General features: G+C 51.6%; 14 protein-coding genes; 4 read left to right on the top strand and 10 right to left on the bottom strand.

The window, feature by feature from the left end:
- Positions 1 to 852: 852 nt before the first annotated feature.
- RCC_08185 (probable serine/threonine protein phosphatase-z-like) lies at positions 853 to 2579 on the bottom strand (the record flags this gene model as incomplete). XM_023773437.1 has 3 exons in its annotated part: positions 853 to 882; positions 942 to 1094; positions 1146 to 2579. The coding sequence occupies 3 exons, from the start codon at positions 2577 to 2579 to the stop codon at positions 853 to 855; spliced, it is 1617 nt and encodes a 538-aa protein (XP_023629205.1).
- Positions 2580 to 3502: 923 nt separating this feature from the next.
- On the bottom strand, positions 3503 to 5011 carry RCC_08184 (related to Protoheme IX farnesyltransferase, mitochondrial; the record flags this gene model as incomplete). The annotated part of the gene is made up of 1 exon (XM_023773436.1): positions 3503 to 5011. The coding sequence occupies one exon, from the start codon at positions 5009 to 5011 to the stop codon at positions 3503 to 3505; it is 1509 nt and encodes a 502-aa protein (XP_023629204.1).
- Positions 5012 to 5317: 306 nt separating this feature from the next.
- On the bottom strand, positions 5318 to 6388 carry RCC_08183 (uncharacterized protein; the record flags this gene model as incomplete). XM_023773435.1 has 2 exons in its annotated part: positions 5318 to 5906; positions 5964 to 6388. The coding sequence occupies 2 exons, from the start codon at positions 6386 to 6388 to the stop codon at positions 5318 to 5320; spliced, it is 1014 nt and encodes a 337-aa protein (XP_023629203.1).
- A 236-nt stretch (positions 6389 to 6624) lies between these two features.
- RCC_08182 (related to pyruvate dehydrogenase complex protein X precursor, dihydrolipoamide acetyltransferase comp) lies at positions 6625 to 8002 on the top strand (the record flags this gene model as incomplete). XM_023773434.1 has 2 exons in its annotated part: positions 6625 to 6703; positions 6771 to 8002. The coding sequence occupies 2 exons, from the start codon at positions 6625 to 6627 to the stop codon at positions 8000 to 8002; spliced, it is 1311 nt and encodes a 436-aa protein (XP_023629202.1).
- A 202-nt stretch (positions 8003 to 8204) lies between these two features.
- On the bottom strand, positions 8205 to 9100 carry RCC_08181 (related to oxidoreductase, 2OG-Fe(II) oxygenase family family; the record flags this gene model as incomplete). XM_023773433.1 has 2 exons in its annotated part: positions 8205 to 8772; positions 8823 to 9100. 2 exons carry the CDS (start codon positions 9098 to 9100, stop codon positions 8205 to 8207), a joined length of 846 nt encoding a protein of 281 aa, XP_023629201.1.
- A 1200-nt stretch (positions 9101 to 10300) lies between these two features.
- Positions 10301 to 10682, bottom strand: RCC_08180 (uncharacterized protein; the record flags this gene model as incomplete). XM_023773432.1 has 2 exons in its annotated part: positions 10301 to 10608; positions 10667 to 10682. 2 exons carry the CDS (start codon positions 10680 to 10682, stop codon positions 10301 to 10303), a joined length of 324 nt encoding a protein of 107 aa, XP_023629200.1.
- A 391-nt stretch (positions 10683 to 11073) lies between these two features.
- On the bottom strand, positions 11074 to 12617 carry RCC_08179 (probable acetyl-CoA acetyltransferase; the record flags this gene model as incomplete). XM_023773431.1 has 4 exons in its annotated part: positions 11074 to 11664; positions 11721 to 12012; positions 12070 to 12386; positions 12438 to 12617. The coding sequence occupies 4 exons, from the start codon at positions 12615 to 12617 to the stop codon at positions 11074 to 11076; spliced, it is 1380 nt and encodes a 459-aa protein (XP_023629199.1).
- Positions 12618 to 13264: 647 nt separating this feature from the next.
- On the bottom strand, positions 13265 to 14797 carry RCC_08178 (related to multidrug resistant protein; the record flags this gene model as incomplete). XM_023773430.1 has 2 exons in its annotated part: positions 13265 to 13385; positions 13446 to 14797. 2 exons carry the CDS (start codon positions 14795 to 14797, stop codon positions 13265 to 13267), a joined length of 1473 nt encoding a protein of 490 aa, XP_023629198.1.
- A 718-nt stretch (positions 14798 to 15515) lies between these two features.
- On the top strand, positions 15516 to 16439 carry RCC_08177 (related to Probable xyloglucan-specific endo-beta-1,4-glucanase A; the record flags this gene model as incomplete). XM_023773429.1 has 4 exons in its annotated part: positions 15516 to 15611; positions 15675 to 15799; positions 15851 to 16100; positions 16158 to 16439. The coding sequence occupies 4 exons, from the start codon at positions 15516 to 15518 to the stop codon at positions 16437 to 16439; spliced, it is 753 nt and encodes a 250-aa protein (XP_023629197.1).
- Positions 16440 to 17933: 1494 nt separating this feature from the next.
- Positions 17934 to 18498, top strand: RCC_08176 (related to RNA-binding protein Y14; the record flags this gene model as incomplete). XM_023773428.1 has 2 exons in its annotated part: positions 17934 to 18200; positions 18265 to 18498. 2 exons carry the CDS (start codon positions 17934 to 17936, stop codon positions 18496 to 18498), a joined length of 501 nt encoding a protein of 166 aa, XP_023629196.1.
- A 916-nt stretch (positions 18499 to 19414) lies between these two features.
- Positions 19415 to 20534, bottom strand: RCC_08175 (uncharacterized protein; the record flags this gene model as incomplete). XM_023773427.1 has 2 exons in its annotated part: positions 19415 to 20278; positions 20328 to 20534. 2 exons carry the CDS (start codon positions 20532 to 20534, stop codon positions 19415 to 19417), a joined length of 1071 nt encoding a protein of 356 aa, XP_023629195.1.
- Positions 20535 to 21040: 506 nt separating this feature from the next.
- On the bottom strand, positions 21041 to 21908 carry RCC_08174 (related to proline iminopeptidase; the record flags this gene model as incomplete). XM_023773426.1 has 2 exons in its annotated part: positions 21041 to 21170; positions 21232 to 21908. The coding sequence occupies 2 exons, from the start codon at positions 21906 to 21908 to the stop codon at positions 21041 to 21043; spliced, it is 807 nt and encodes a 268-aa protein (XP_023629194.1).
- A 533-nt stretch (positions 21909 to 22441) lies between these two features.
- On the bottom strand, positions 22442 to 23157 carry RCC_08173 (uncharacterized protein; the record flags this gene model as incomplete). XM_023773425.1 has 3 exons in its annotated part: positions 22442 to 22764; positions 22869 to 22960; positions 23012 to 23157. 3 exons carry the CDS (start codon positions 23155 to 23157, stop codon positions 22442 to 22444), a joined length of 561 nt encoding a protein of 186 aa, XP_023629193.1.
- A 1635-nt stretch (positions 23158 to 24792) lies between these two features.
- On the top strand, positions 24793 to 25530 carry RCC_08172 (uncharacterized protein; the record flags this gene model as incomplete). Its single annotated transcript, XM_023773424.1, has 1 exon — positions 24793 to 25530. One exon carries the CDS (start codon positions 24793 to 24795, stop codon positions 25528 to 25530), a length of 738 nt encoding a protein of 245 aa, XP_023629192.1.
- Positions 25531 to 26017: the final 487 nt, after the last annotated feature.

Here is a 26017-nt window from a genome sequence, read left to right as displayed (position 1 = left end):
TCTACAATTGGTGTTGGTTCAATGTATGGTAGCCCGAGTAGACGAACAAAGTTTTGACATGTGAAGATCCAAAGCTCGTGATGCGAGGTCATTATTTCATCTGCACACCCTCAAACAGGCGTGAATTGCCTTGACCATGCTCACATTACATCGATGGTGAGTCGTGAAGATTCCGCAGCAAAGTGAAGATTAAGCAACATGACAGCCACCCCTATCGAAGTCTGAGCAGACCCTCGTGACTGGCCCATTAGAAGCCACCAACACCAGTAGACCGATATGTATACCCATTCGTTCATCCATTCGAACGCAGATGACAATGTCAAAAAAAAGACCGAAAACGCCGCTGTGGCTCTTCGATTCCGTGCCACCTCATGACCGATACTCGCGGCTGGAAATGAGGTCTGCTGGGAGTCAGCCGTGCAAGTACGGGAGAACATGGTCCTCAAGCTTGCCTTCCCCCGATAACGCCATGCTGTTCCCGAACTTCCTCCAGACAAGCAAGGCTCTTCTCCATCCTCGACTGAAATGTGGCTCGATGGCGCTGCGACAAGAACAATATCCCGCCCATTGCCATGTTCATACTGACCGCCAATCCATGCGTGGTGTAACGGTAGCACTACTCCCTCGAGCCGATGGCGACAATACGTCATTACTGCTGCTGCCGTGTTCCAATTTCGCATTGCCCCGATCCTTTCAAAAAGTAACCTCTCCCTGTCACACACTCTGGGGCATTGCAAGACGCGCGGATGTGAGTGTACTAACCGTTGGGCCACACCTGCTGATTCGACTGGCTGTTGCAGCAAGAAGACGACGTCGCATATTGATTTACCGCGCCATGTCCACGAACTGAAGCTAGTAGCTCTGTGGGAATTGGTTCGCTGGCTGGAAGTTTGTCAGTACGCCACGCCTCTCAGAAGTCATAGCTCATCAACACCACATACCGGGCTGTTCAACATGCTTTGCCGTTTGTTTCGTCCTTTCTTGATGTGACTCTTGAGCGCGCTGGAGTCTAGCGGCTTTAGCAATTCGAATGAGCACAGCAGTTCGCCCGAGACGCTCATGACAGCTCCCCAGTTATCAAATTCGCCGCAGTACTACACGACATGTCAGCAGTTCCAATTGACCCACAATCACGTTCGACTTACATTTGGTGCCGAGAAGACGGTAACCAGAATCCTGTCGTTGAAAAATTCATATCCATCTTCAACGACCATGTGCGCTCGGCACACCAAATCGAAATCATGCTTCTGCAAAAACTCCATAATGACCTTCTTTCCAAAGCAATAGCTCACGCCTCTTTCGTTGGCTTCCCAATCCGAGTCCATGTCCGACGGATCCGACCACAGTAAATCGTTCAGGAGCCCATAGTCCGGAACGTCTGTAGGACGGGCGATGTTTCGAATGTCGTCCATGTGAGTCAGCGATGGGGATAGACCGCCGTGCACGCAGAAGATCTTGCCAGCCACAATGGCCGCAATCGGCAAAGTGTTGAAGGTGTCGACAAAAGTCTTCCACACCTTGACATTGCACCTCCTCTTGCACTCGTCGTAGAAGCCGTATACTCGTGTGACGTTGGCGCATTCGTGGTTGCCTCGCAACAGAAAGAAGTTCTCCGGGTATCGCAGCTTGAAGCACAGCAACAGAAGAATGGTCTCCAAGCTCTGCTTGCCACGATCGACATAGTCGCCAAGGAAGAGGTAGTTGCTGTCAGGAGGCCAACCACACATCTCGAACATGCGGATCAGATCCGCATACTGGCCGTGCACGTCGCCAACAACCTTGACCGGCGGCGAAAGCTCGAGCAATGCCGGCTGAGACAAGAACAGTTCCCGGGCAGCGTTACAGATTGCTGTGATCTCGGCGTTCTTAAGGCATACTGTCTTGGTGATCTTTCCAGAGTAAGCTGCATCTACAAGCCGCCTGATGAACTCGTCCAAATCGGCAGTCTTCAGCGCGCCAATGTCCATCGATCCAAGGGATGATGGAAGTTCTGCGATGCTGAGTGCACCTGCGCTGGCGGATCCAGCGGTTGGGCTACCCGATGAAGCCTTCCTCACCAGAATAGATCCCGTTGGTTCCTTGTTCTGTGCCATGTGGTATGTGTTGCCCTGTGGAGGGGCGTCGGAAATGGCGTCGACCTCTCCGCTGCGCTGTGCCTCCGCCATGTCGCTGTGCCCAGCGCCAACAGAGCTTGACATGGTCGGTGAAGGTGGCGGCTGCTGCTCGCCCTCCTCAGCAAGACTTGCACGGTGTGACTCTGAGATTGAAGCCGGTCCTCGCGAATGCTTCTGCGACGACTTTCCGCTGGCAGCCGACTTGACAGAGACCGAGTCACTCTTGTCCACACTCGTTGTGGATGGGTCCCCAGCTAGGTGTGTGCTCGACGCTCGTGGACTGTCTGATGAGCTCTTTCCCGGGATTTTGGGCATGGTCCGCAACGCGGTTCTGAAAGAGCGCGATGATTCTTTGGTGTCCGACTTGCTGAAGGACGGGTAGGAGTCCAGGCTGGGACCTGTAGGAGTTGAAGAGCCATTGCTACTGACCCTGCCGTCCTTGTCCTTTGATTGCTGGTTGCCCATGTTGGCGACGTGGCTGCACCGATGGCGGATGTGCGGGGGATTTGCAGATAAGGATGCGGTTAGTTATTGTGATCGCGGCTGCGCGCAATGGTCGGAAATATGGTCGGGTTTTAGGGAGGTCGGAACAGCCTCGCCAGGTAGGCTAGGCAGTGCGCTTGGGCAGTCGGCGTAGCTAATGCTGCGGCATGAAGCTGATGGCTCCTCCGCCGATGATGACGTTGCGGCGGGGACGGGGCGGGCGTGTCGCGTCGTTGTCGTCGGGCCAGAGTGTGCGGGGTGGATTGCACGCGGGGCTCGGTGCAGTGGTGATGATGGGGACAGCGAATGTAGCGGGAGCGAGGGTGGTTGCACTGAGATGGTGTGTCTTCGAGAAACCATGGGTCATATGCGGCTCATAAGGCAGGCGTGCACGGCTTCCGTTCTAGACTACTTGTAGATCGGCATAGAACAACTCCACGCGACAGAGCCGTCAACATTATTGACGGCTGGGCATGTACAAACATTTACTTTAAGAGCAGTACAGCGGGCGGCCACGAACGCAACGCGATCACGAGACAGTCTGACTCAACTCACGCGGATCTCAGTAGGTCGTGAGTTGCAAGGGAGAACCTTGCATCTCATGCGTCAACCAGACCTTCAAAAGCACCAAGATTGAAGAGCCCAAGCTGACCACGTAACTTATGTGGAGCTGCCTTGGCTCGACCAGCAAATCAGTGTACGCGACCATGCAACAGCTGAACGCCACCTTCCGCAAAACAATCGATCAAGGACCCTACTCCGCAGTACTGTACTGACCATGACCAAGCAGCTTGTCACATCCACCACGGACGCTGCATCAGAGATCGTCACCTGACGAGAATGGCCCATGTCCAACCAGGTGGTTGCGTCAATTCACATGTCAAGAGTTCATAATTGTACATATGCTACATCCTCTCCTCTTCCCACTCTTCATCTTCTAGATCGGGTTCGCCGAAGATACTGGCCCATAGTCTCGCCCCTAAACCCTTCTTCTGCACCATGGCTAATACCAGAACAATGGGTAGCTGCCAGACACTCGCCCAGAAGAGGGCCCGCGAGGATCCCTTCTCACCGTTGAACCTCCACATTCTGATGGCCTCCCTMAACATCCACGCGTTCGCCACACTGCTCGTAGCTATGAATGCTGGATCTGTAACGTGGTACCAGCTCAATGCGGCACAGATCGGGAACATGGCAAAGCTGTACCTCAATGACACGCGGCATGCCATTGGCATGTTTGTCGATGTCAGCATCTTGTATCCTGCTCCAGCATACTCCTGCCTAACACCATACGACAAGGCGAAGAAATGAGGGAATTGCCATGAAAACAGCATCGCTGCAAGCAGCCATCCTCCAATGGCTTGTTCCGTAAAGAGCAGTTCCTTGGACTCGGCCCAGATTGACGTCAAGCTGGTYTGTRTGGCATTCATCGTGCTGTATTGACTGGCTGCAGCACACCAGCCCATGAGAGGTGGTATTCCGCCCACGATTGCTCCCACCCAGGTGTTCACCGGATGCATCCTCTTTGAGAATGTGTAGGCGACAGCGTACAGTGCAATATTGCTAGCTCCCAAGATCGCTGTCGTGGGGTTGACTCCATACCACAACACTCCGGTGCCGACTATCCCAGTTGCAATGGCAAATAGCAGCGCAGCCCGCTTGCTGATCAGACCACGCACCAACGGCCTATTACGCGTCCGAATCATCTTCGCATCGTGCTGTGGCTCAAAGAGCATATTCAAGGTGTTTGCAGACGCAATGCATGCAAAGGTCCCGCTGGTGAGGAAAGCAAGGGTGAGCGTGCTGAGAGAGGGCGCGTCGGTTACGGAAGTGCTGAGTAGTGCTGGGACGGGATAGATCGAGTAGGATGCGGTGGTCGTGAGGACAATCAAAAAGGCCAGACGCGGTTTCGTCAGGSCTAGGTAAGTAGAAAAGATCCGTCGTAATGACTTGGCCGGCGCGGCCTCTGCGTCTCGGGAAAGTATGGAAGATGCATCTGGAGGTAGTTGTGGCTCGCCAGCTGTGTCGAGTAATGCAGCTGCGGCTTTTAGTCGCTTTCGTCGTCGATGTGGCGGCTCCTGATTTGTGGGATCAGTGTTCCCCTGTGGTGTTGTTGGATCCTGTGGAACGGTATGTGCTTGTCGTGTTCCTTCAGCTACTCCTCCGCCTGAGGAAGAGACTTGCGACAGTATTTTCGAGCCCCCCTCTTTTCGTGATTGGAAGGCATTCGCCCAGAAGAATCTCTTGTCCACCTCTTCATCTCTCGACACTGCGACCTGGCTCGTTCGGACAGCCCGCGTGAATGGCCGTTTGTGTGGTGTGCTCAGGCGAGCCAGCCTCTTTGCGCAACTGAAGCATATTGATCCACCATCCAGAGGCGCCCGCAATGCCGTAGGTTGCAGGCGAAGAAGCATTGGGACTTGTCAAACGCGAAGACCGCGACATTTCTTCGTGATGAAGCACTTTTGAGATGTCGATCCGATTAGGGCTTCGGCGACTTCATGGTTGAATCATACACCCGGCTGTTTCCGGGGTCGAATGCGACACGGGCAAGTATTCATAACATAATGCTTGAGCAGCTACATTTTGTCTATTTTAATCCTCTCATGATGATCGAACTGACCTTCACGGTTCCGCCATCTAGCACTGTTTTTATTCCGCATACTAAGCCCTGAAGCGGCAATGTACATCTTATGAAAGCATGTAGTCTGTATTCAACCTCACCCTCTGAGCAAATCCATCAACCAGAGTACCGGCGATTTCTGCAACAGTATGTCCTCCGCAAGCACCCTATCCAGGGCCTGTCCACCCTCTAGCATCCTGCACCCTTGCAGGTCAAGTTTGAAGCTGCCGTTGCCCTTGACCTTTACGCGCGCTATCTGATCCCGGAGAAACATGCGTCGCACTTCTCGGATGGTGGCAGGCCAAATCCCTTTGACAGCCGCAGTGACACCACTGCTCCGTGTTGGCTCAGCAGCACCCTTGAAATAATCCGCGGTCCAGGATTCAGAGGAAGCCATGGGTATGGAGTGAAATTTCAGATCCTGTAGGGCGATCGGTACTCGCCTGTCCAGGGCGACATTCGTAATGTTTGTTTCAAGGATGTCAGGCTTCAGGAAAGGRAGCTTCCGCTTGACTTCGATGCGTAATGAGCGCGGTCCACGGGTGTATTTGGACGTAGCATTGGCAATATTGGCTTCAGCAGTCACAATGGCAATCGACTTGATCAATCCGAAGGGTCCAAGGAGGAACATTGTCCCAAAGGAGGCTGCAGCGAGTGCAGAGATTGCGCCGATTGCCTTCTTCCACCTAGGATGAAACGTCAGCGTTATCTTGGGTAGAGCTCTTATGCCTGTTGGTCCTCACCATGGCGGTTTAGAGCCATCCGGGCTGTCCTTCAATATCAACTCCGAGTATGAATATGCACCTATAATGAAAAGACCACCCGCAAGATACGATACGACATAGAAAACCCCATGACTAGGGKCCGTGTAAAGTAGAACGACATTTTGCTTAGCATCTCGCATCTGTTTCTCGCCTGGAATCACAATCGGTGGTGGTTTGCCAAACTTTGCTGGCTCCGGCGGGCTGGGTTTTTTATTGGCGGCGGGGACTTCGACCGCAGCCTGGGAGAGTCCATATGGTTTTGGCGGTGGTGGCAAATGTCTGCCCTTTTGTGCATATGTTCTTTGGGCCGTGACACGAAATCTCAATGCAGATCGGGATGGCTCGAGGATGTGTTGTCGCAAGCCAGGAGGCAGCCGTAGCAATAGCCGCGTGGCATTCGACATTCTGACGATGGAGATCCGTCTTGGTGAGGAGATGATGGACTCGAAACGAATGTAATTGAAGTTAACATTAGTGTTTCAACTTCCACGTGAAGAAGACGCGTGCTGCATCATCGGGGCGTTCCAGCTCCCGTCGGAGGCAGTTCGGCCAATTTGTTCTCAACGACAGCCCACCTTTTCCTGAGCTGCTGTCACTTTCCATCCTCACGACCACTCGCAGTTGAAAGGCAGTGGAAGCAATGGCTGGAGTCGCAAACACAGCACGCCTGTCTGCTCGGTTCGCTAGCAGATATGCTCCCCGATACGTCTCGCGGAGAGGTAAGCTCAGCGCAGTGCACACTGCTTCAGCGGGAGTATTGCCTTGCAGAATTGACCGGAATCACAGGTTTCCAAGCCTCTGCGCAGGACCGGGCTGCTCAGAACTACACAATGCCTGCCCTCTCCCCTACCATGACCGAAGGAAGCATCGCGAGCTGGAAACTCAAAGAGGGCGATTCATTCTCCGCCGGAGATGTCATTTTGGAAATCGAAACAGACAAGGCGACCATGGATGTCGAGGCTCAGGATGATGGAATTCTCATGAAAATTGTCAAGGGAGACGGGTCAAAGGGTGTGCAGGTTGGAGAGCGGATAGGCGTCACAGCAGAGCCCGGCGACGATATTAGCAGCTTGGAGATGCCTGCAGATGAGCAGAAATCCACAAAGTCGGAGAAGCCCGCGCCGAAGAAAGAGGAAAGCAAGGCTGAGAGCGCTCCTGAGCCAGCTCAGCAGTCCGATACGAAGCCACAGAAATCTTCTACAACCTCTGGAACATCGAAACAGAGCGGCAAGCCGAACAAGCAAAAGTATCCCCTATATCCATCAGTGGAGCATCTCCTACACCACAACGGCCTTTCCGCAGCAGATGCGAACAGTATTCCGTCTACAGGACCAGGCGGTAGGCTGCTCAAGGGCGATGTCCTGGCCTATCTCGGAAAAATTAATAAAGATGCACCTGCACAGGCGTCCGCTCGTCTTGATAAGCTTTCACATCTCGACCTGTCGAATATCCAACTCGCGAAGAAAGCAGAGGCCAAACCTGAAAATAAGCAAGCCGAGAAGGCTGCTGAACCCGAGCTGCCTCAGGAGACCGAGATTGCCATGCCAATCAGCCTTACATCTGTGATTGCGACTCAAAAGCGTGTACAGGAAACTCTGGGAATCTTCCTCCCTCTCTCCACATTTATTGCTCGCGCTTCTGAGCTAGCGAATGACCAGCTGCCTCTAAACAAGTCCCGCCAGCCCACCTCGGACGAGCTGTTCAATGCCGTACTAGGACTTGACAAGGTCGCCCACAGCAGCAAGGGCAGCTTCTTCCCAAACATTACCGGACTGTCAGTGGCGCCTATGGCCGTCTCGCATCGTCCTTCAAAGAAGCAGGACATCATCGATATACTAGCCAGCAAGCCAGCCAAGGCCCGAGCGCCGAAACCTGATGCCGCCAATGTCTCTGGCATTTCCACCAGCGACAACATCTTCTCCGTTGTTGCAAAGACCGGCGAGGAGGAGCGTGCTGCCGCGTATCTGGAGCGGATGAAGCTGGCTCTTGAGGAGCAGCCTGGACGGCTTGTATTGTGATTGAAGCGGCAAAGCGTGGAGTTTGGGTCATCGATAGATCATGTTGGTGCTATAGCTTGAGAGCGTGTATCTTTATATCCTGTGATCAATAAGGCTAGCACAACCGCCTCTTTCATACGCCATTGTGGATTCAAGAGATGGTGTTAAGAGGTACGCTCAGGTTTGTGGGAAGAAGTACCAACTAACGGATCGGCAGAGCCAACTATTCCCCATCACCTGGAGTCATACGATGCCCTGCTTGATACCAACTCCAAATGTTGAGACCAATCTTCTGTCCAGATGTGACAGGCATGCCAGCATGTATGGTCTCTTTGTAACCCCTTCCATCCGCATCAAAGTTCATCCAGAATACCGCAGCTCCCTTCTTAGGCTTAAAGGTCACTCCCATATTAGAAACATCGTCCTCTGATCCGCACTCAATGACATTGCACCATTTCTTCTCCGCAGGTCTGGGCAATCGTGGGAAATGAGTTCCGCCGCCCTCGCAAGTATCTTGCAAGTAGACCATGAAGCTACTCGCTCGTCTTGAGTCTTTGTTGGCGCTACCCCAATCGTAGTGTAGAGAGTAGTGGCCCGACACGTTATATCTTTGCGTCCAGAGCTTTTCGATGAAAGTATCTTTTGGCCAACCTTGGAACTCCAATGCTCGGGATTCAATGCATTGAACGATATTGTCTCGTTCGATGCCCGCCTTTTCAGACTTGCGAACGGTATTGTCTATACCTTCGATGCCCTTGTTTGAGACTGTGGAGATGTTCCATTTGTTTTCGCTGCGAGGTTGATTAGTGGCGACACAAAATGCAGGGGATGAAAGATGAACCTCAATTTAATCAGATGATCTGCCTCGTTTTCGCTGAGGAAGCTTTCAATATGCATCACCAGTGGAGTCGCGGAGAAGATCTTGACTGCGTAGTCGTGTCGAGGACATTGTAGATCTTTGGAAGGATAGACAAGCTTGCCGACTTTTGCCTTTGAAGGTGCCACTCGGGATGACTCGTCTTCGACCTCTTTTGTTGGGGAGCCAAGGAAGATGTAGAGAAGGATTGAGATGGCGGCTATTTCGAAGAWTGTTCGATATCGAAAGGGCTGAGTGGCCATTCTTGGGAGAAATTTCTTGATGTATTCGCGAAGATGACGAGAGGTGGGAGGGACATCGATGTCATGTGGTCTACCGGTTTCGTATCAAGAATCAGTGATGGAGAGGTTGATGCATTGGGACGGAGATTCCCATGACAAGACGTTCGTGTTGTGGTGTGGTAAGCCGGTTGATTCGTCATCGTGCAAGGCTTGCGCATGAAACAGGGAAGAACGAGATGCAATTGATCAATACCTTAGTCTCTATAGAAATGTTCCTCGAGTCTTGCAATGCAACTTTATGCCAGCTTCACGCAAAGAAATGAAGAAGAAATTCTCCTCTATTTACATAATCATCACTTCTTCCACTTCTTGGGATCCCCAAGGATGACTCCCTGAGAATTCCACTTGGATGAAGACTCCATCGAAATAGTCTTTGAATTGTCCTTTCCCCCATAATTGTTGCCAGACTTGAGGTCTCTCCATCTATCGCCCCACGTTCGCTTCGGTCCGGCATCTGGTGGTGGTCCCAATACAGCCGCGATACTTGCTGCTGATGCCGGCTCTGTGTAGCGTTGCGGCGTGCGTTTACCAGCAATCTTCCCGTATGAAGGCGGTTGACTGCTGGGTTCCGAATCGAAGTATGTTGGTGGTTCCCGATCCGGCGAAGGACTTCTTTTCACAGCTTGCTGCTTAGATTTTGGAGATTCCATGGCCCGGTTTTTTGATTTATTGTTGCTCTTCAATGCTGACGTCTTGAATATGAGCAATCATCCAGCAACCATGGCTTTTATCTCTGCAGGCAAGAGTCGTGTTTGTGCCGAAGGATTCTGTTGATGTCACCCGCCAAGGATATATGCTCCACCACCGAGCCGAGACGATGCCCAGCCATTAATCTATGTAGGGAGCTCCTGTGGCCCCTCGGAGGTGGTATGCAAGGCCAAATTTTCTCTGAAGCGCAGGTTTCCGGCAGTAGCTGCAGGTCTCCGCGTTATGTGGTGATGGGCATCCGCCACATTGACAGGCCCAAACGCCTGCCAGCAGTGATTGAATGTAGTGTTCAACAAACGGCAATTCCTTCCACTGGCAGAAAACACCGCTTGATCGATTCACCTCGAACAAATGGACCAACCTATCGCAACGGGTCTGTCCCCAACTGCGAAATAGCTTCAGATCATACACCCAAAATCTGCGGTCTGCGGAGCCGCACCGACGATAAACCTTTCATCCAGCCTGAGCACTATACTCAGATGCATGCTTCTGGCACTCACCATAGCAACCCAACCATCCCATATATGGCTGATATTCCGTCCAGCCCATGCGAGATGCTTGATCAGCCAGGAGACAGCCTTCCGAAATTGCGGTGATCCAGGTCTTCTCACTGTGAACGACGGCTGCGTTGCAAGTTTGGAATCGGCACTTCAGAGCACCATGCTCGTTGATGTTGAGCTTGTTGAGAAAAGTCAGGTAGGCGATTAGAGAGCTGGTGGATCGACAGAGGTTGTGCTGAGCGATAGCCATGTGCAGGAGGTCTGAGGATACTTAGTTAGCTGGGGTATTGCTGGGATGATAATGATTGAAGAGTGATACCAAGCACGGAAGCCATCGCTAACACTGATGATTTCTTTACTCCGGAGTTGTTGAATCTTCGGTCTTCTATGAGGATTGGAGTTGGTTCAAGTTGAYTGTCTGTGGAATGCTTAGTGTTCTCACAAGTTCGCGTCTTGAGTGTCGAAGCAATGCTAAGTATCTTTTTTGACGATTGCTTTTTCGTTTGATTTGCGGTCAGCAGTGGCGCACAGGCAAACGAAACAGAAAGAAAAGTAGACCCACATGCCGCGCCACCCAGGCCTACCCTGATGGCCAACAGATCTTCACAGGGTTATGACAAGCTAGCCCGACCCAGCGCTACGGATGTAACAACGCAACAGAAAACAATGTGCGCGGCTCGAGTCCATGTCGATGCATTCGAGCTACTGATCATCCTAGATTATAGCTTACAGTCTCGACTGAATCTTCTCCGGCGTATCACCCAAAGCGTATTGCACTGCAAACTTCTTGCTGCGAACCTTCTGGATTTCATCCATGGAAGGCGTCTTGGCCTCGATGGCCGGGTTGTAGCTCCAATTGGTTCCCTTGATGGCTTCCTCATTCGTGAGTTTTTTGTTGGCCTTGCCATCGGCACGCTTGTACACGTTGATGACGACACAACCACCAAGTCCGAGGTTGTGCTGAAGGGCTACTTTGGCATCGACGTGTCGAGGGCCTGTCCAGCCACGAAGTTGCCAGCAGAGTTCTGCACATTGTGCAAGTCCGGTGGCGCCCAGGGGATGTCCTTTTGATTGGAGGCCTCCTGATGGATTGATGATAGGGCCCTTGCCACCGTATGTGATGTCGCCGTTCCTAACCATCTCATGAGCCTTGCCTTTCTCACAGAATCCGAGACCCTCTAGCAGAATGAGCTCGTTTGCGGAGAAGCAGTCATGCAACTCGCAGACGGCAATGTCCTTGGGGGTGACTCCAGCCTCTTTGTAGGCCATCTGGGAAGCGTTCTTGGACATGCCAAACCCGCAGAGATCCATAGCGGACTAGGTCGACATCTGTCAGCATGACTACATGTATTAGCGTCGCTAAGCAAACTCACCATGCTAAACAGTGAAGGGTCGTCAGTCTGGAGCTGCTGGCCAGCCATAAGAATGGCTTGGCTCTTCAAGTGTGCGCGGGCATTGAGAAATCGTTCAGACACAATGACTGCGGCTCCGGCTCCGTCACTTGTAGGGCTGCATTGAAGCTTGGTCACTGGTGCATGGATCATGGTAGAATCCATAATCTCCTTGAGGGTGTATTCCTGCTGGAACTGTGCGTATGGGTTTCTGGTGGAATGCTCGTGGCTGATTCTTCCAATCTCAGCAAAGTCTTCAGCTTTGGCGCCATACCTGATGTACAATGTTAGAATGATACGAGGAGCCGTCAAACGGGGTTGATGTACGAACTTCTCCATGTATTCACGTCCTGCGTTGGCAAAGTACTGAGCGTTTCGGGGACTCTCGTGCTTGCCAAATTCATTCTCCATCATTTCAGTGGCCAGTTGCATTGGACTGGGTCGGTCAGAGTAACCGCTCTTGATTGAGCCAGGCTGCATCTGTTCAAAGCCAATGACCATAACACAATCCGCAGCACCCGATCGAACCAGAGTTCTAGCCATGTGAAGTCCTGTCGATCCAGTAGCGCAGGCATTGTTGGTATTGTAGATTGGAATTCCAGTCATTCCAAACTGGTAAAACACACGTTGAGCACTAGTTGTGTCGCCCTGAACCGCAGGTCAGCATCTTAAAAATACTGGAGTTGAATCGATACTCACGTAGCAGAAGCATCCAACTCCAAGTTGTACATCATCGTAGTTGATTTGGGCATCGAGCATAGCTTTCGCGCCAGCCTCAAAGCCCATCTCTACGTAAGATCGTTGCTGTCGCGGCTTGATGAACTTTGTCATACCCRCGCCGAGCACGTAGGCGTTCGACTGTGGCTTCTGAATCTCCATGACTGCTTTAGTTCTTTCTATTTTGGATTGGACAGTAAGGAATAGTGATCAATTGATGGAATGGCCGGGAGAGATGATGTCGTAAAGGTCTATGGTTTCGGAAATAGGCATAAATGTATATGATGCCCTCGGTTGTCAGCCCCGCGATCTCCAAGTTTGTTGCCCGAGGCTGCTATGATGTGCAAATGCATCGGCACAGGTAAGACGAATGTCATTGCGGCAAAAGCTGCTTTTGGCACACATTGGCTACTGCTCACCGTCAACTGTTGATGGTGGTGAGTGAAGATGTAAAGATGGAGCACGGAGCACTTCGACTTGGTGAGGGCACTAAGGTATTGTAATCACTATTTCCGGCGCACGTGATATCGCGCAACGGACGCGTCCCGACCTCCCTAGCTCTTCTGTTTGAGCTTGCATACGTGCCGTACGCCTGTCGATGTTTGTTATTCGTCGGAGCTCTGCAGGTGAATCTCCAGGCTTCCCTTTCTACTGATGGCACATTCCCGAGAACGTCAGCATCGAAATGAGCAGTTCTGGAGCAATGCAGCTGGTCGTGACTCTGTCCCGAGGGCGATGATCCTCGATGGAGCTATCCACCGGTCCTGTAATCATAAACGTATCTGCCTCATGAGATCACGATAGTATAATCATCCTTTGAACGGGAACTTCTCTCGTAAACGGCGACCGGTCCAGTAGAACAGCAATGGAGCCGGCATTAAGACCAAGCTGATGATACCGAAGACGCTCATGCCGAGTCCGTATCCTATCCTGCAGTCATAGTCAGCATTGAAAACATACAGCGTGTGGTTTGCCTCTCGAGCCACTTACTTGTCAAACATACCACCCACAAAGAGTGGAACGACACCTCCGATGATGCTGCGAAGGAAAGCACCAGCTGCGAGTGCTGATGCTGCATTCGCGGTGAAAGCATCAATGTAGTACGTCTGGACTGTGTTGAAGATGCTGACTTGTGAGGCACCGAAGAATAGAGTGGCAGCGAGTGGAACAGGCCAGTCGAGCTTCTTCTCAACAGCCCAGCCAAACCAAAACAAGGAGATTGGCAGGAGCACTGCTCCTATATTGGCCATGGGTAGCCGATATTCGGGCTGGCCATCATCTCCATTGCGATTCGCGAGCCAATCATAGAGTCGGTCGATGAACAGCACGATGAAGAATGAAGTGAAGATGAATCCAGTCGCGGGCCCAAGATAGGCAAGCCCAACTTCCCATTTGCTAAAGTTGTAAGGCGGCGCAGACCAGATCGTGCTGTATTGTGAGTACAAAGTGTACATCGAGCTGAAGATCAAAGCCTGGTAGAAGGACATTGTAAGGACAATAGGCTGGGTCGTTAGAATGCGAACGGCGCGAGTGCTGTTGCCTGCGATCTTTTTGAAAATTGGCTGATCGTTCACTCCTTCAACGTGCCATTTTGTTTCCGGGTGCTGTTTCTCCAGACTGGCCTTGCGTTGTTGTAGTATTGTAGGCCCTCTAGTCTCGTGTAGAAAGAAAAAGCATCCAATCGTCACACATCCAGCCAAGGCAGTAGAGAACCAGAAGATTACACGCCAGTGCAGATTCCCACCAACAATCAGACCTCCAATCAGAGGACCTATCGGTGGAGCGATGAGAGGAGCAATCAAGTAGACGCCTAGTACTTGCGCACGTTCTCTCGTGTCGAACATGTCGCTGATTGTTCCACCACCGTTCGCAACGCCAAAGCTTCCAAATACACCCGACAGTGTCCGAAAAGCAATGAAGCTGGCCACATTGGGCGACAAAGCTGTCGCAATTTGAAGCAAGGTGTACATGGCGAGATTGATCAGGTAAATCGGCCTTCTGCCAAAAGTCTCGGACATGGGCGCATGAAACAGCGGTGCGATGCCTAGCATAACAACAAACCCAGTCTGGGCGTACAGGACAGTTTCTTTGGGACATGCAAAGGAGTTCGTGATGTCTTCCATCGCCGGAGCGAAAATGGCACCTCCCATTGGGCATGCGAACGCCACCATGAAGACTTGAAAGGTCTGTAGGTATTTCCAGGTTAGAGACCATTGATGAGGATCGTCCTTGTCCTGTTTGCCGAATTCCACGGTTCGTTCTTCGCCATGATGATTCTCCTGATGGCTGGGATGTCWGTTCGACTGCAGGAGCGGTCTACGCTCGTCGTGAGTATGTGCCATGGTGTGTTCTCCCTTTTCCAACACAGAGTGTGTTGTTGCAGAGAAGGTGGCGGCCGACGTTTGAAATCTCAGTTGTGATGATGATGTTGTGATGCTCAGGTAACTTGGAATTTTCCCGATGTGGAAAGGTTGGTAAATTTATTTGATTAAGCCAGGCCAAGATATTGATTAAGCTTCGATCCAGAGCTTGATATTTCGCCGCCTTGCCATGCGAAGTAATTGCTTCGAAAGACCAACTACCTAGGTAATGCTGCATGTGCGCTGAGATATGGCTCTATATGAGAATCCTGGGTACTTGTCCCATCTTGTCTGATCGATGTAAAAAATGCCAGAATGAATCAAGTACGTCTGTATGTTCATGAGAAGCTCCCCTTGAGATTCGTCTCGAGGACCCATGGGCGTGGTCAATCTATTTCATGCCTGGTGTGTTTCAGGTAAAGTCACTCCAAATATTCACTCCACACAGGTTCTCCATGCATGCGAGTGGAATCCACCAGCAAGCGGACCGGTGTCCTTCGCATGTTGCTCTCAACTGGATTGGCCGAGAACCATGCTTAGCCGTACCCCCCTAGGCCACGAACTCCACCCCTATTCGCCGAGATGCTTGAGGATACGATAAGACTGGATCTTGGTCTGAAGTACATAGGAGGAAGCTTTGATAAACATTGCTTCGGCGCTCGACACGCCTCTTGCACCTCCTCTTTCCACTCATTTCAGCATGAAGTTCACGACCTCCCTCCTAGCAATCACTGGCCTCGTCGCTGCAGCACCAAGCAAGACGCTCAGCGAGCGAGCAAACTCTTGCGGCCAATGGGTAGACAGAAACCTTCGTCCAACAATATATGTCGGATTTCGCTGACTTCGTTCTGCTTATCAGGATAGCGTTGTAACGGGCACATACACCGTCTACAACAACCTCTGGGGCCAGGACTCAGCGACATCCGGAAGCGGTTGCTTCAGCGTAGAGAGTTTGAGCGGCAAAAGCGTCGCATGGTCCGCCTCGTAAGTTTTGAATCTGATTCGCAGATGACGCGGCACTAATGGCATGACCAGATGGTCGTGGGCAGGCGCCGCGAACGTCGTGAAGGCGTATCCGAATGTCGTCGTAACCGCCGCTGCTAAGCGTCTGTCTGAGATTGCTTCGATCGAATCAAGCTGGGCTTGGAAGTACGGCGGCGCGGATGTGGTCGCTAATGTGGCGTACGACTTGTTCACCTCTTCGACAGCGGCTGGGGAGGAAGAGTTCGAGATCATGATCTGGCTTGCTGCAATCGGAGGAGCAGGCCCGATTTCTTCCGCCTATGTTGGTTTTGTTGACAATCGTTTGGAAACTCGAAGATGCTGACATCGTGACTACCAGGGAGCGGATGGAAAGCCAACTGCTATTGCCACTGTAACTCTTGTCGGACATGAGTTCAGCTTGTTCAAAGGTCCGAACGGACAGATGACTGTCTTTTCCTTCGTTCCGAAGAGCGAGATCGCCAATTTCAGCGGCGATTTGAAAGCGTTCGTTGATTATCTTGTCACCAAGCAGGGCTTGGACCAGAGTCAATATCTGATCAGCACGGGCGCTGGCACGGAACCCTTCACCGGGACGAATGCAGTGTTCAACGTGTCTGGGTACAGTGTGAATATTGCCTGAAAGAATGCAATTCGACTGCTGGAATTGGTACATCGAGGGATAAAGGAGGGAAGCGGAGGTTGAATTTCGTTCCCTTTCGCAGGAAGGCACCATCGGTTTCGTTGCTATAAAGACTAGGCAGTGTGCTATGACAGAGATTGCGAGGAACACAGTAGACTTCAGGAGGCAAATCACGAGGGATTTCGTTCGAAGCATTTACTTTAACTGGATGATAAGCTGCGACAAAGTGTTAGCCATTGTGCGACGAGAGTTTTAAGTTGAAGACAGTGTGTAATGTGAGGGTAATCATAGAGGTTGCTGTGCCTCACCATGGATGCGCCGGTCAAGGCGCTCTGAAAGCCATGCATGTTTTCTGAGCGTATAATCATGTTATGGGGTTGTGGGACCAGGGTCAGCTTACCTTTGACTGATTCCAAATAGCATGGGTCAGCAAAACTGTTCGAAACGACAGGGCCATGTACTCGATCTAGGTGAGACGCCTGCGACGCTGCATGAGATGCACGATCAGAAAATCGTGAAAGAGACGCGAATGTGTCATTAAATCGCTGAGAAGAATCGGGAAGTCGCTTGGACGGCGAGGGTACCTATGTGAGCAATGCATTAGCCGTAGTTCCATGCGAGAAAGGAAGTCGAGGCAAAGTGAGGGTGTGAATTGCGTGATCAGTAGGAACAATTGGTATATTGAATTGAAAGCATCAGTTGGTTTGAGTTCAGGGTAACGATTGGTGTCATCAGAGCAGTGAGAGGGGGAGTATCGCCAGGAGTATACGTACCAATTGCCTGGTCGGTCCGGCTGAATTAGCCATGCTGAACAGCAAGAAATGTCGGCACGCAAGGAGTCACACTTCCCTGGAGATCCCAGTGGGAAGGCAGTATGAACTATGAAGGTCCGTTGGTAGAATTAGTCTGGCAACACCGATGTGGCCGCGCACGCACACCTTGCGGTGATTGCTTGCGGTTGACTCGGCCAGCTCACAGCGATCTCCATCCAGCAAGACGCGTTCAGAAGGGCCGCTCCGCTCCTCGTGAAAGGAACAGACCTCGTGGAATCTCCCGAGGGAGGCGAGTAGCTGGTGTTGTCGGGTTGCGAATGAGAGGTCGTGAGAGGGGCGTTGGTTAGAACTCCTTCATCACAATATCGTATGTTGTTAGAGGCCAAATGTGTGCCTCATGTCGTCGTCCCGCCCGGCCATTACAGCATCATCTCAATCTGCCGGTCATATGAAAAGCAGAGGAGAGTTAGCAGAGCATGTGAAGGGTCTCGCGTTGGAGTTGTGGGTAATGGAGAGAAGAGATGAAAGTAGGTGAAGTCGAGGCGAAGATTTGCTCGAGAGGCCGGAGCTTGGCAACGGGCCGATCATCGACGACCGGCTAAACTCGCAGCTGACAACACGACCGCGCTTCCATGTGTTTGAACATCATGAACGCCTGATCATTGATCAATCCACCCCACGAATTACTCCTCCTCCAACACATTCCGACATATCGCCCAACATGGCCGACGCCGAAATGGAAGATGCGCCTGCCTCTCCCTCGCAACAGGCCGAGGTCGAGGATGGGAAGAACAAGAGTACATCGGGCTACAGCGACACCAAGACGGCACAAAACGCAGTTGCGGTGCGCAGTATCGAGGGGTGGATCATCATCGTCACCAACGTGCACGAAGAGGCGTCCGAAGAAGACATTCAGGATCTCTTCGGGGAATACGGCGAGATCAAGAACCTCCATTTGAATTTGGATCGGCGGACGGGTTACGTCAAGGTGGGTTGGATTGGAGATCAATCAATGGCTTGTGGGCTTGCAGGACTAATGTGGTGTGATGCAGGGATATGTGCTGATCGAGTATCCAACCTTGTCCGAAGCCAAGGCTGCCATCGAGGGCGCGAACGGGGAGAAGTTGTTGGAACAAACGATTGGGGTGGACTTTGCCTTTGTGCGGCCTCCGCCCTCCAAGGGACAAGCGGGCCCTAAGAGCGGACGTAAAGGCGGTCGTCAGCGGAGTCGTAGCCCGGGCGAGAGGCGTGGACGCGACGACGAGGATGACAAGGAGCGAGACTAAGCCGTCTGGCATGGTATGGCATGATGGTGCTCGGGATTCTCTTGCGATGGAATGAGTCGTCCKTCGTTTCGGATCTCATATGCTAGGAAGCATCCTCCTGGAAGCCAGCTTGACCTTTTCTGGAGAAAACGAATCAAACCGCCGACACGTGTCGGCAGGTATTACTGCAACTGCTCAAGTGAGTACCCATGCCAGCGCCAGCGCGCCAAACCATGAATTGATGCTGATACTTCTTTAGCCTGTCATCACTCCCACCTACTCCCTTCACACTGACGAGCACAGCCCGACTCCTTCATCGCAGCGCGCGTGATCTTCACGACGCTCTTCGCGCGATTCTTCTGATCCGCCCGCCTCCCTGACCTGAGCACCTAGCTTCTTCTAGCCACTATTACGCGACACGACACGCCTACAAATGCGATTGCAGTCGAGCAGGGGACATGTGGTCAACCAGTCGCTGCTTCGGCTTTTCATTCCAGTACTCATTATGCTGGATAGCTGAAAACGCCTCTCGCCGTACAAGCAACGCACTGAACGGCCATGTAAAGCCCGCCGTCAACAGTCATGTCTGGATGCTTTTACCACTCGCGCACATCTGGAACGCTTACGCCGAGAAGCGCGTTCGATGGTCCGAACTCGCCGATGTCGCGGACCTAACGTTGGTACACTGTGTCCGCTTTTACATGATTGTGATTGGGATGCAGTGATGCACGCATCTCTCACTATCAATAGCACCTATCAGAATTCGCACCCCTTACAAGCGGAGATGTATGAAGGGACGCATCCGCTACATGTAGTGCGAGCTATTAGCCTGCGGCCACTCGAATCGTAATACTTGGCTGATCATCACTACTGCTTCCATTTTCTCGTCCGAACTCGCACTCAACACCCGCACTGCAACAATTACGACTAACCAACGTCATGGCTCGGTCAATTCGTCATACAGCTCATCTGCTGCCTTGAGCGTTTCGTTTTCTGCCTCACTGTCTGCCTCATCACGCTCATTCACGGTCCCATCTTCCGCCTGTGGGATTTCCAACGGGCCTTGGAAGTCCTCGAACTCTACAGACTCATTGGAACTCTGTGACGCTTCCCATATGTCGAGATACCTTCGTGCGACTGGATCAGCACGCCGGACACTGATGGTACCGCGAAATGTTACGCCCCTGAAATGACACTCTGGGTGCGCTTCCACAAGACTTGCAGCTTTGTATATGTCCCCGATAGTCATACCAGACGGATTGCTAATCTCGTGCACGCTGTCTTGTTCTTCGCTCCTCCAGATAATGGGGTACTCCGAGCTTCCAATCGCACCGCAGCAGCCCGGGAAAACGGTGATGCTCGTGATGATTGGTTCGCACAGCAGAATCTTCTGGCACCTTGCACCCACTCTCGGCAATTGGCCTGGATCGACGTAGACGAACAAGTCCATATCGGCCCTGTCCGTTCCTCCGGTGTAGAAAGGAGCGGTGTCCTCTTCATCCTCGTAAAAGACAGCCGGGGGCCTGATCCGATATGACAGTCCGAGAAGAGTTTCTATGTTGCATCTCCACCCGCCGCTAGGCAGGAAAGTCGAGAATACGTCGCGGTTGCTTCGATTCAGCATCATTTTCCGCTGCAGCTTCGAAGACGCTTCGATTGTCTCGAAGAACTTCTTGCTAGTGGGCTGAGCATTGAAAAGAGTCCTAGGACTTAGATTCAGAAGCACCATTTCCAACAATTCCGTCGCAGCAAATGTCTTTTGTGCGAGAGCGGCTGATCTGGAGGTTTGGCGAACATTGTACTATTGGCGGATTAGTACACGAGGCAAGCCTACTTCGTTCAGAACTTACGAAGATGGGGTCTGCAGCGGTGAACAATCTAGCGAGCTCTCCCACACTGTACTCGGCGTCGTCCAGGATGCATCGAAGGGTATCAGCGTCGATGGTTTCGCCAGCGTCTGCTAGTTCTGAAATCTCCGACAAAGCATACTGAATCTCTTGCAAGTTGCTCACAGCAGTGTGAGTTTTACGTACGCTGAGGCTCAGGCCAACAGGCATCTTTCCCTCGCTGAAAGACATCTCGGTCATCGCAAGTGATCTTGATCGAAGAGAAAGAGAGCTGCAAAGAAGGTATCTACGATGGAATTCCAAGGAGAAGCTGATCGCGGAAATGAAACTGTGTTGAGACCGATGTGGATGTGATTCGATGTTAAATAAGAGCTACGACGACTTAAATGGGAGTGAGGTGTTTGCAAGGTCTCAGAAGTCGCAAACACGCCCCCTGTGCCACGAGATTCTAGACAAGCAGCGAGAGGAGTGCGGAATTGAAGGAACTGCAGCACAAAGAGAGAAGCTAACAAGCTTCCAGTATCGATACTCCTAAGGGCATCATCTTTGTCTTCTGCCCTTCAACGAGTTTGCTCGATATCTACACCTGGCAGCAAAAATTGTGCAAACAACCGCATAGTCTTATCTCGCATCTCAGGCGAGTCCAAATGAGACATGTGGCTGGCACCAGCGAGAGTGACCCATTTCACCTTCGTGATCTGTTCGAAGAAAGGAGCTCACGATCGATACTGTGCGGTATCATATTCCCCATTGAACACAAGAGTCGGAGCACTGATGTTCGACAGTGAGCTTCTTCCATCCCATTCTCCGACCGACCCGTCAAGGACAAAAGGTGATGCACCGAACCTATTAACAAGACTCAAGATCAGTGCTGTACAATAGAAGCGTTCTAGGAGCCAATACATACATCGTAGCGCGGACTGTGTCATCGTCCTCATTATTCGCCATATCAGCGGCTAGTTCAGGTGGTGGGAATGGGCGAGCACGACACAGAAACGTGCTCATGAACGTTCCGATCGCTTCTCCATAGGCCTCACCGGAGAAGTCTTGTCTTTCCACAGCCTGCTCGATAGATCTCTGAGTTTCCATAGGAAGTTGCTTCAGCAATTCCCATAGGCTCTGTTTAAGCAACGGAAACGCAGCATTTGCTCCAGCAAGAATGAGCCTCCTCAATCCCATCGGTTGTCTCGCAGCAAATTCAACTGCCAAACTGYCGCCCCAACTGTGCCCTAGAATGTAATAGCCATGGCCAGTTTCATCGAGACCGAGACACTGTATCAAATTATCCAGCTCGTCAACAAATAGTTTAGGTTGCCAGAAAGACCTATCGTCCCTTCGCTCGCGAAGATGAGTTGATCTCGCACATCCAATCTGATCGTATAGAATCACGGGGATCTCGTATTTCGTCCATAGGTCACTAAAGGGCTCGACGTACTCGTGGCCTGATCCAGGACCGCCATGTAAGACAATCACTGGCGTTGTCTGGAGATGATAGCCATAGATTTTGTAGTATGTCTCGCACAGTTCGGTTCGAGATTTGATTTTGAAAGATACTTTTCCGTCCTGGAAACTTGATTTTGCCATGGGGTGATTTTCAGGAGTGTTCAGTGAAGGATGTACATACAGGTCGAGATGAGGTGCAGCGAGCCCCGCTTGCTGTGCCTGAATCCTGAAGGATGAAGGATGGGGGGTCTTGGATTGATTCTTGTGCTCTCCGGAATTCGGTCTGGTTCCTTAAAGTGAGAGCGAAGCAGGTAGTTAAGAACGTATCCATGGGATGGACGTTCGGGGTAGTTCACTGTCTTTTTGTCCCGGCAAGCTCTTGATTAGCAGCTAAGTTGAGATCAGGCCACCCAAAAATTGGTGTAGAGGTACGTGACAAAAGTCGAGCAAGAAGGATAGACATGACGGGAGGCACAAGTAGCAATGACTTTGGAGTAATGGTCAGGCTTTCGAAACCAAGTTTATGCTACCAAACGCCTTAAAAGCTTCCATCCAGGCTCAAAGTTCCTCCCATTGCAGCAGGGCACTTTGCCGACAACTACGATCCCTCGATGACGGCTGGGAACAACCCAGCCCGAGCATGCTCAAGAACATACCAGAAAGACAACACCAGTCTACGGCTCCGCCTGAATTCCACACTTCAAAAACGCGGTGAATTCAGTCTCTGATGGGACAGCAAGTTGGCCATCGTAGACACAGCCGCGATGCTCCCTGGTATCCACACATTGATAAGTGTGCTGGCTGAGGCCATCCTTGGACTTGACAGTTGCGACGGTGTTCCTGTTGTTCGTCTGTCCTGCTGCCTGGTCGTAGTCGCAGCCGGAGAAGGAAATCTCCACGTTGGCGTAACAGTTGTCGTCGAAGTTTCCAAACTTGTCTGACAGGGGAATGCGCAGAAATTYGAGAGTCTCGTCTGGTTGGCGATCAACACAGATGTCTAAAGGTACGAAAGTCAGCGAATGTCTTAAACATTCAAAGGCCGAGAGAAGATGACGAGACACGCTGTGTGCCTCCCACACTTCTATCTTGCTGTTTGCTTACTGGATCCGGTGGTGATTTTGTTGTAGTTTGAGCACCAGTTGCGGCCGTAGATCCATGCACCCTTCTCGGTGGTGTTGTCCGAGTCAGGGACTCTGTTACAAATGTTAGTGTCTTTACGGGATGATGGAAGATATTGTACGTACTCGACTGCTGCAACGAGAATGTTCGGCCCAATGGTACCGTTGAATGGGCATGATACAGGCACGGGATCTGCGGTGGCAGCCTGWGGAAGAGCGGATGCAGTGAGGCTCAGAAGCCCGAAAGTGGCAAGTGCTGCGAGTTTGTACATGACTATGGTATGTGAATGATGTGTGGTGTGAAAATGATGTGTTGCTGTGTTGAGATCCAGAAGGTTCAGGACAGGAAGTTACGGAGTACTTATACCAGTTGTATGCTTACTTGTGTCACAGACCTTGTTGGCCATCTAATGGGCCAAGTGTCAAGACTCTCCGCCTCCACATATAGCATACTTTTACTAGAGATGTCCAGGGTAAGACCACGTCCACGTGGAGTGCGGTACTGTACGATGTACCTGCCGTGAGGGATCTTCCGAGAGCCGGTAGCTCTACGGTCCGGCATGATGTGTTATTTCCCTTCCTTTTTCGYAGGGTAGCCCGGTAAGACGATCAATCGGTGCGTGTCTTGGGGGTGTTTGGCGGGTAGCGTTTCATGCAGCTCCCTAAACATGTATTTACCAAGCTAAACTCGGTGGTTTGGGGCCTACCGAAGGCTTGAAAGTTGAAGGTCTCCAGGGCAGGAGTAGAGGGTAGAGGGTATGGGATAGTCGTTTATACAAAGCTCCTTAACACACCGGTAATCTGTTCATACTGGAGGACCACATTGTTCGCCACGCTAAAGATTAACCAGGTAGCATTGCATATTTGGTCAACTTGGTAGGAATCATGTGAGGAAAGAGTAATTACTCCTGACGAGACCTGGATCTCATGGTGTTGTATGGAGCCAAGATCCATCATATTTTCGGAGGAAGTGCGGGTTGACAGGGATCCACGCGCTTCTGAAGAGAGGGGATGGCGGTCATTGGGCAATAAGGCTGATATTGGGAGGGAGTGTGTCGATTTGGGAGATTCCGCGCAGCAACCCCACAGGTTTTTCTTCGAGACACGACCCTAGTCTCCTCCCTGTACCGAGTGTTCCGTGGACACGAAGACGTCCATCGACGATTCGGCAGGATCAGAGATGGTTACCTTAGATTTGCCCAGGCTACTTTATTTTACTCGTATGAAAGCATTCGATTCTGGATGATGTCAGTGTGGTCTGATCGGGAAGAGATGAATTTCCGAGAATGACCGGTGGTGTTGGGTGAAGTGCGGTGGAGGAGATGGACGACGGAGAGTCTCGGAGGGAGATATACGAGTAAGCCGCTAGACTCAATCCGGAGGTCTGAGGCTGAGATGCCTACGACGTCTTCCGCGAAATTCCACCCAAGACATCATCGACGCAAGATCCCAACTGCAATCGCGATCGCCTGCGCTTCCTCGTGAAGACATCTGTGCGCCAACACATGCTTGGGTTTCACTTCGAAATGAACTCTCTCTCAAGTCTGCATCAAGCGCAAAGACGCCAAGAGTGCCACTCTCTGTCGCCTGTCAACGCATCGACGTGCGGGCGAACAATGGAGACGTCTCGGCAGAGCAAAACTTGTAGCCATCTGAGTCGGGCAGAGACTTGACTGCTAGCTGACGACGCTGCCACTATGTTCGATGACTCAATGGAAGCATCCAGACTATTAATTTGCGCCAAGAAACGCCTAGTGGGATGTAGGACACGAAGGGCGTAAGGCGTTGACAAGTACATACGTTGAAGGGTGATGTTATCGATCCCAGAGATACGGCCAACCAACTTGTTCAACACAACACAGAAGCACCAAATCATCGTGGAGGCAAATCAACCAGCAAACTCCACAATGGCAGAATTTGAGCTCCAAGAATATCTCAATCGCGCGACCGTGGCGCAAGAAGTCTTCGCTCTTCGTCCAGACTATCGCGCCCTTCTAGTAGCAGCCTCCGGAGTACCTTCAGGACCCAGTGATGAATTGAGCGAATCCATGCTCTCAAAAGCAGAAGAATTAGCACGATCAAATCTAGCCACGCAAGCAGTCACCGAGATCCYTCACGTTGCGGCTTGGAGAGAAGCACACAAAGCCTTTGGATCGAAGCCGAACAAGTGTCGTCCCAGCGTTGAAGCGCTCACTCGACGCATCACACCGCCGGGAAAGGAACCAGCTGCGGGTCTACCGAGAGTCAATCGCTTGACCGACATCTACAATTCCATTTCGGTCAAGTACCAAATTCCGCTTGGTGGAGAGGATCTGAGTAAATATGTTGGTGCGCCGCGTTTAATCCGAGCAAAGGGAGATGAGAGGTTTGAGTTCAAGGATAGAGGCGTCATGGTCAAGGAGCCGCCGGAAGCTGGCGAGGTTGTTTGGTGCGACGATGTTGGTGTTACTTGCCGCAAGTGGAATTGGAGGCAGGACCCGAGAACAGCGTTGAGCGAGGAAACGACCAAAGTGCTGTTTGTTATGGATGCTTTGGATGGCTGCAGCGATGAGAAGCTCGAAACTGCGGGGAACGAGTTAATCGAGGCGATAAAGTCTTTGTCGGATCAGGTCGTCGTGGCGAAGAGGTGTCTCAGAGCTTCATAGAAGAACGCTGTATCCAGAGAAAACGGCAAAGACAATGCATTGTGAAGCAAAACATCCACCGAGAGGTTTCTGCAACAAAGAATGCTGCCAACTTAACATTCAGACATGTTCCGCCTAGTACATTGTTTCACCAACAATGAACAAAGCCCTTTGTGCAAAACCACCATTCCCATTCGTATATCTTCTCCTCGCAGCCTGCAATGCCAGACTCCCTCCTCATTCGCTCTCATTGGCAATTGCGCGTTGCCAAAGAACGTCTCATCAACTCTTTCTCTTCGCCCTTGATCAACACATCTCGTCACCGAAAGTCGCTGGTCGACAACCCCCCTCGACAAGATGTGCTACAAGGAAACCCCTTACTTCACAAAATGCGGCTGCTACGGCAGACCGCAATTCGTAGGTGAGCCCTGTATACGCGCTGCGGTCAATGTATCCCTTCGGTCTACAGGCTGTTGGGATGTCGTTGACTTGGGCGTAAAGTCCACTA

Source organism: Ramularia collo-cygni (assembly GCF_900074925.1).
Source record: "Ramularia collo-cygni strain URUG2 genome assembly, contig: RCC_scaffold13, whole genome shotgun sequence".
NCBI lineage: Eukaryota > Fungi > Ascomycota > Dothideomycetes > Mycosphaerellales > Mycosphaerellaceae > Ramularia > Ramularia collo-cygni.
This window is presented reverse-complemented; position numbering and strand designations above follow the sequence as displayed.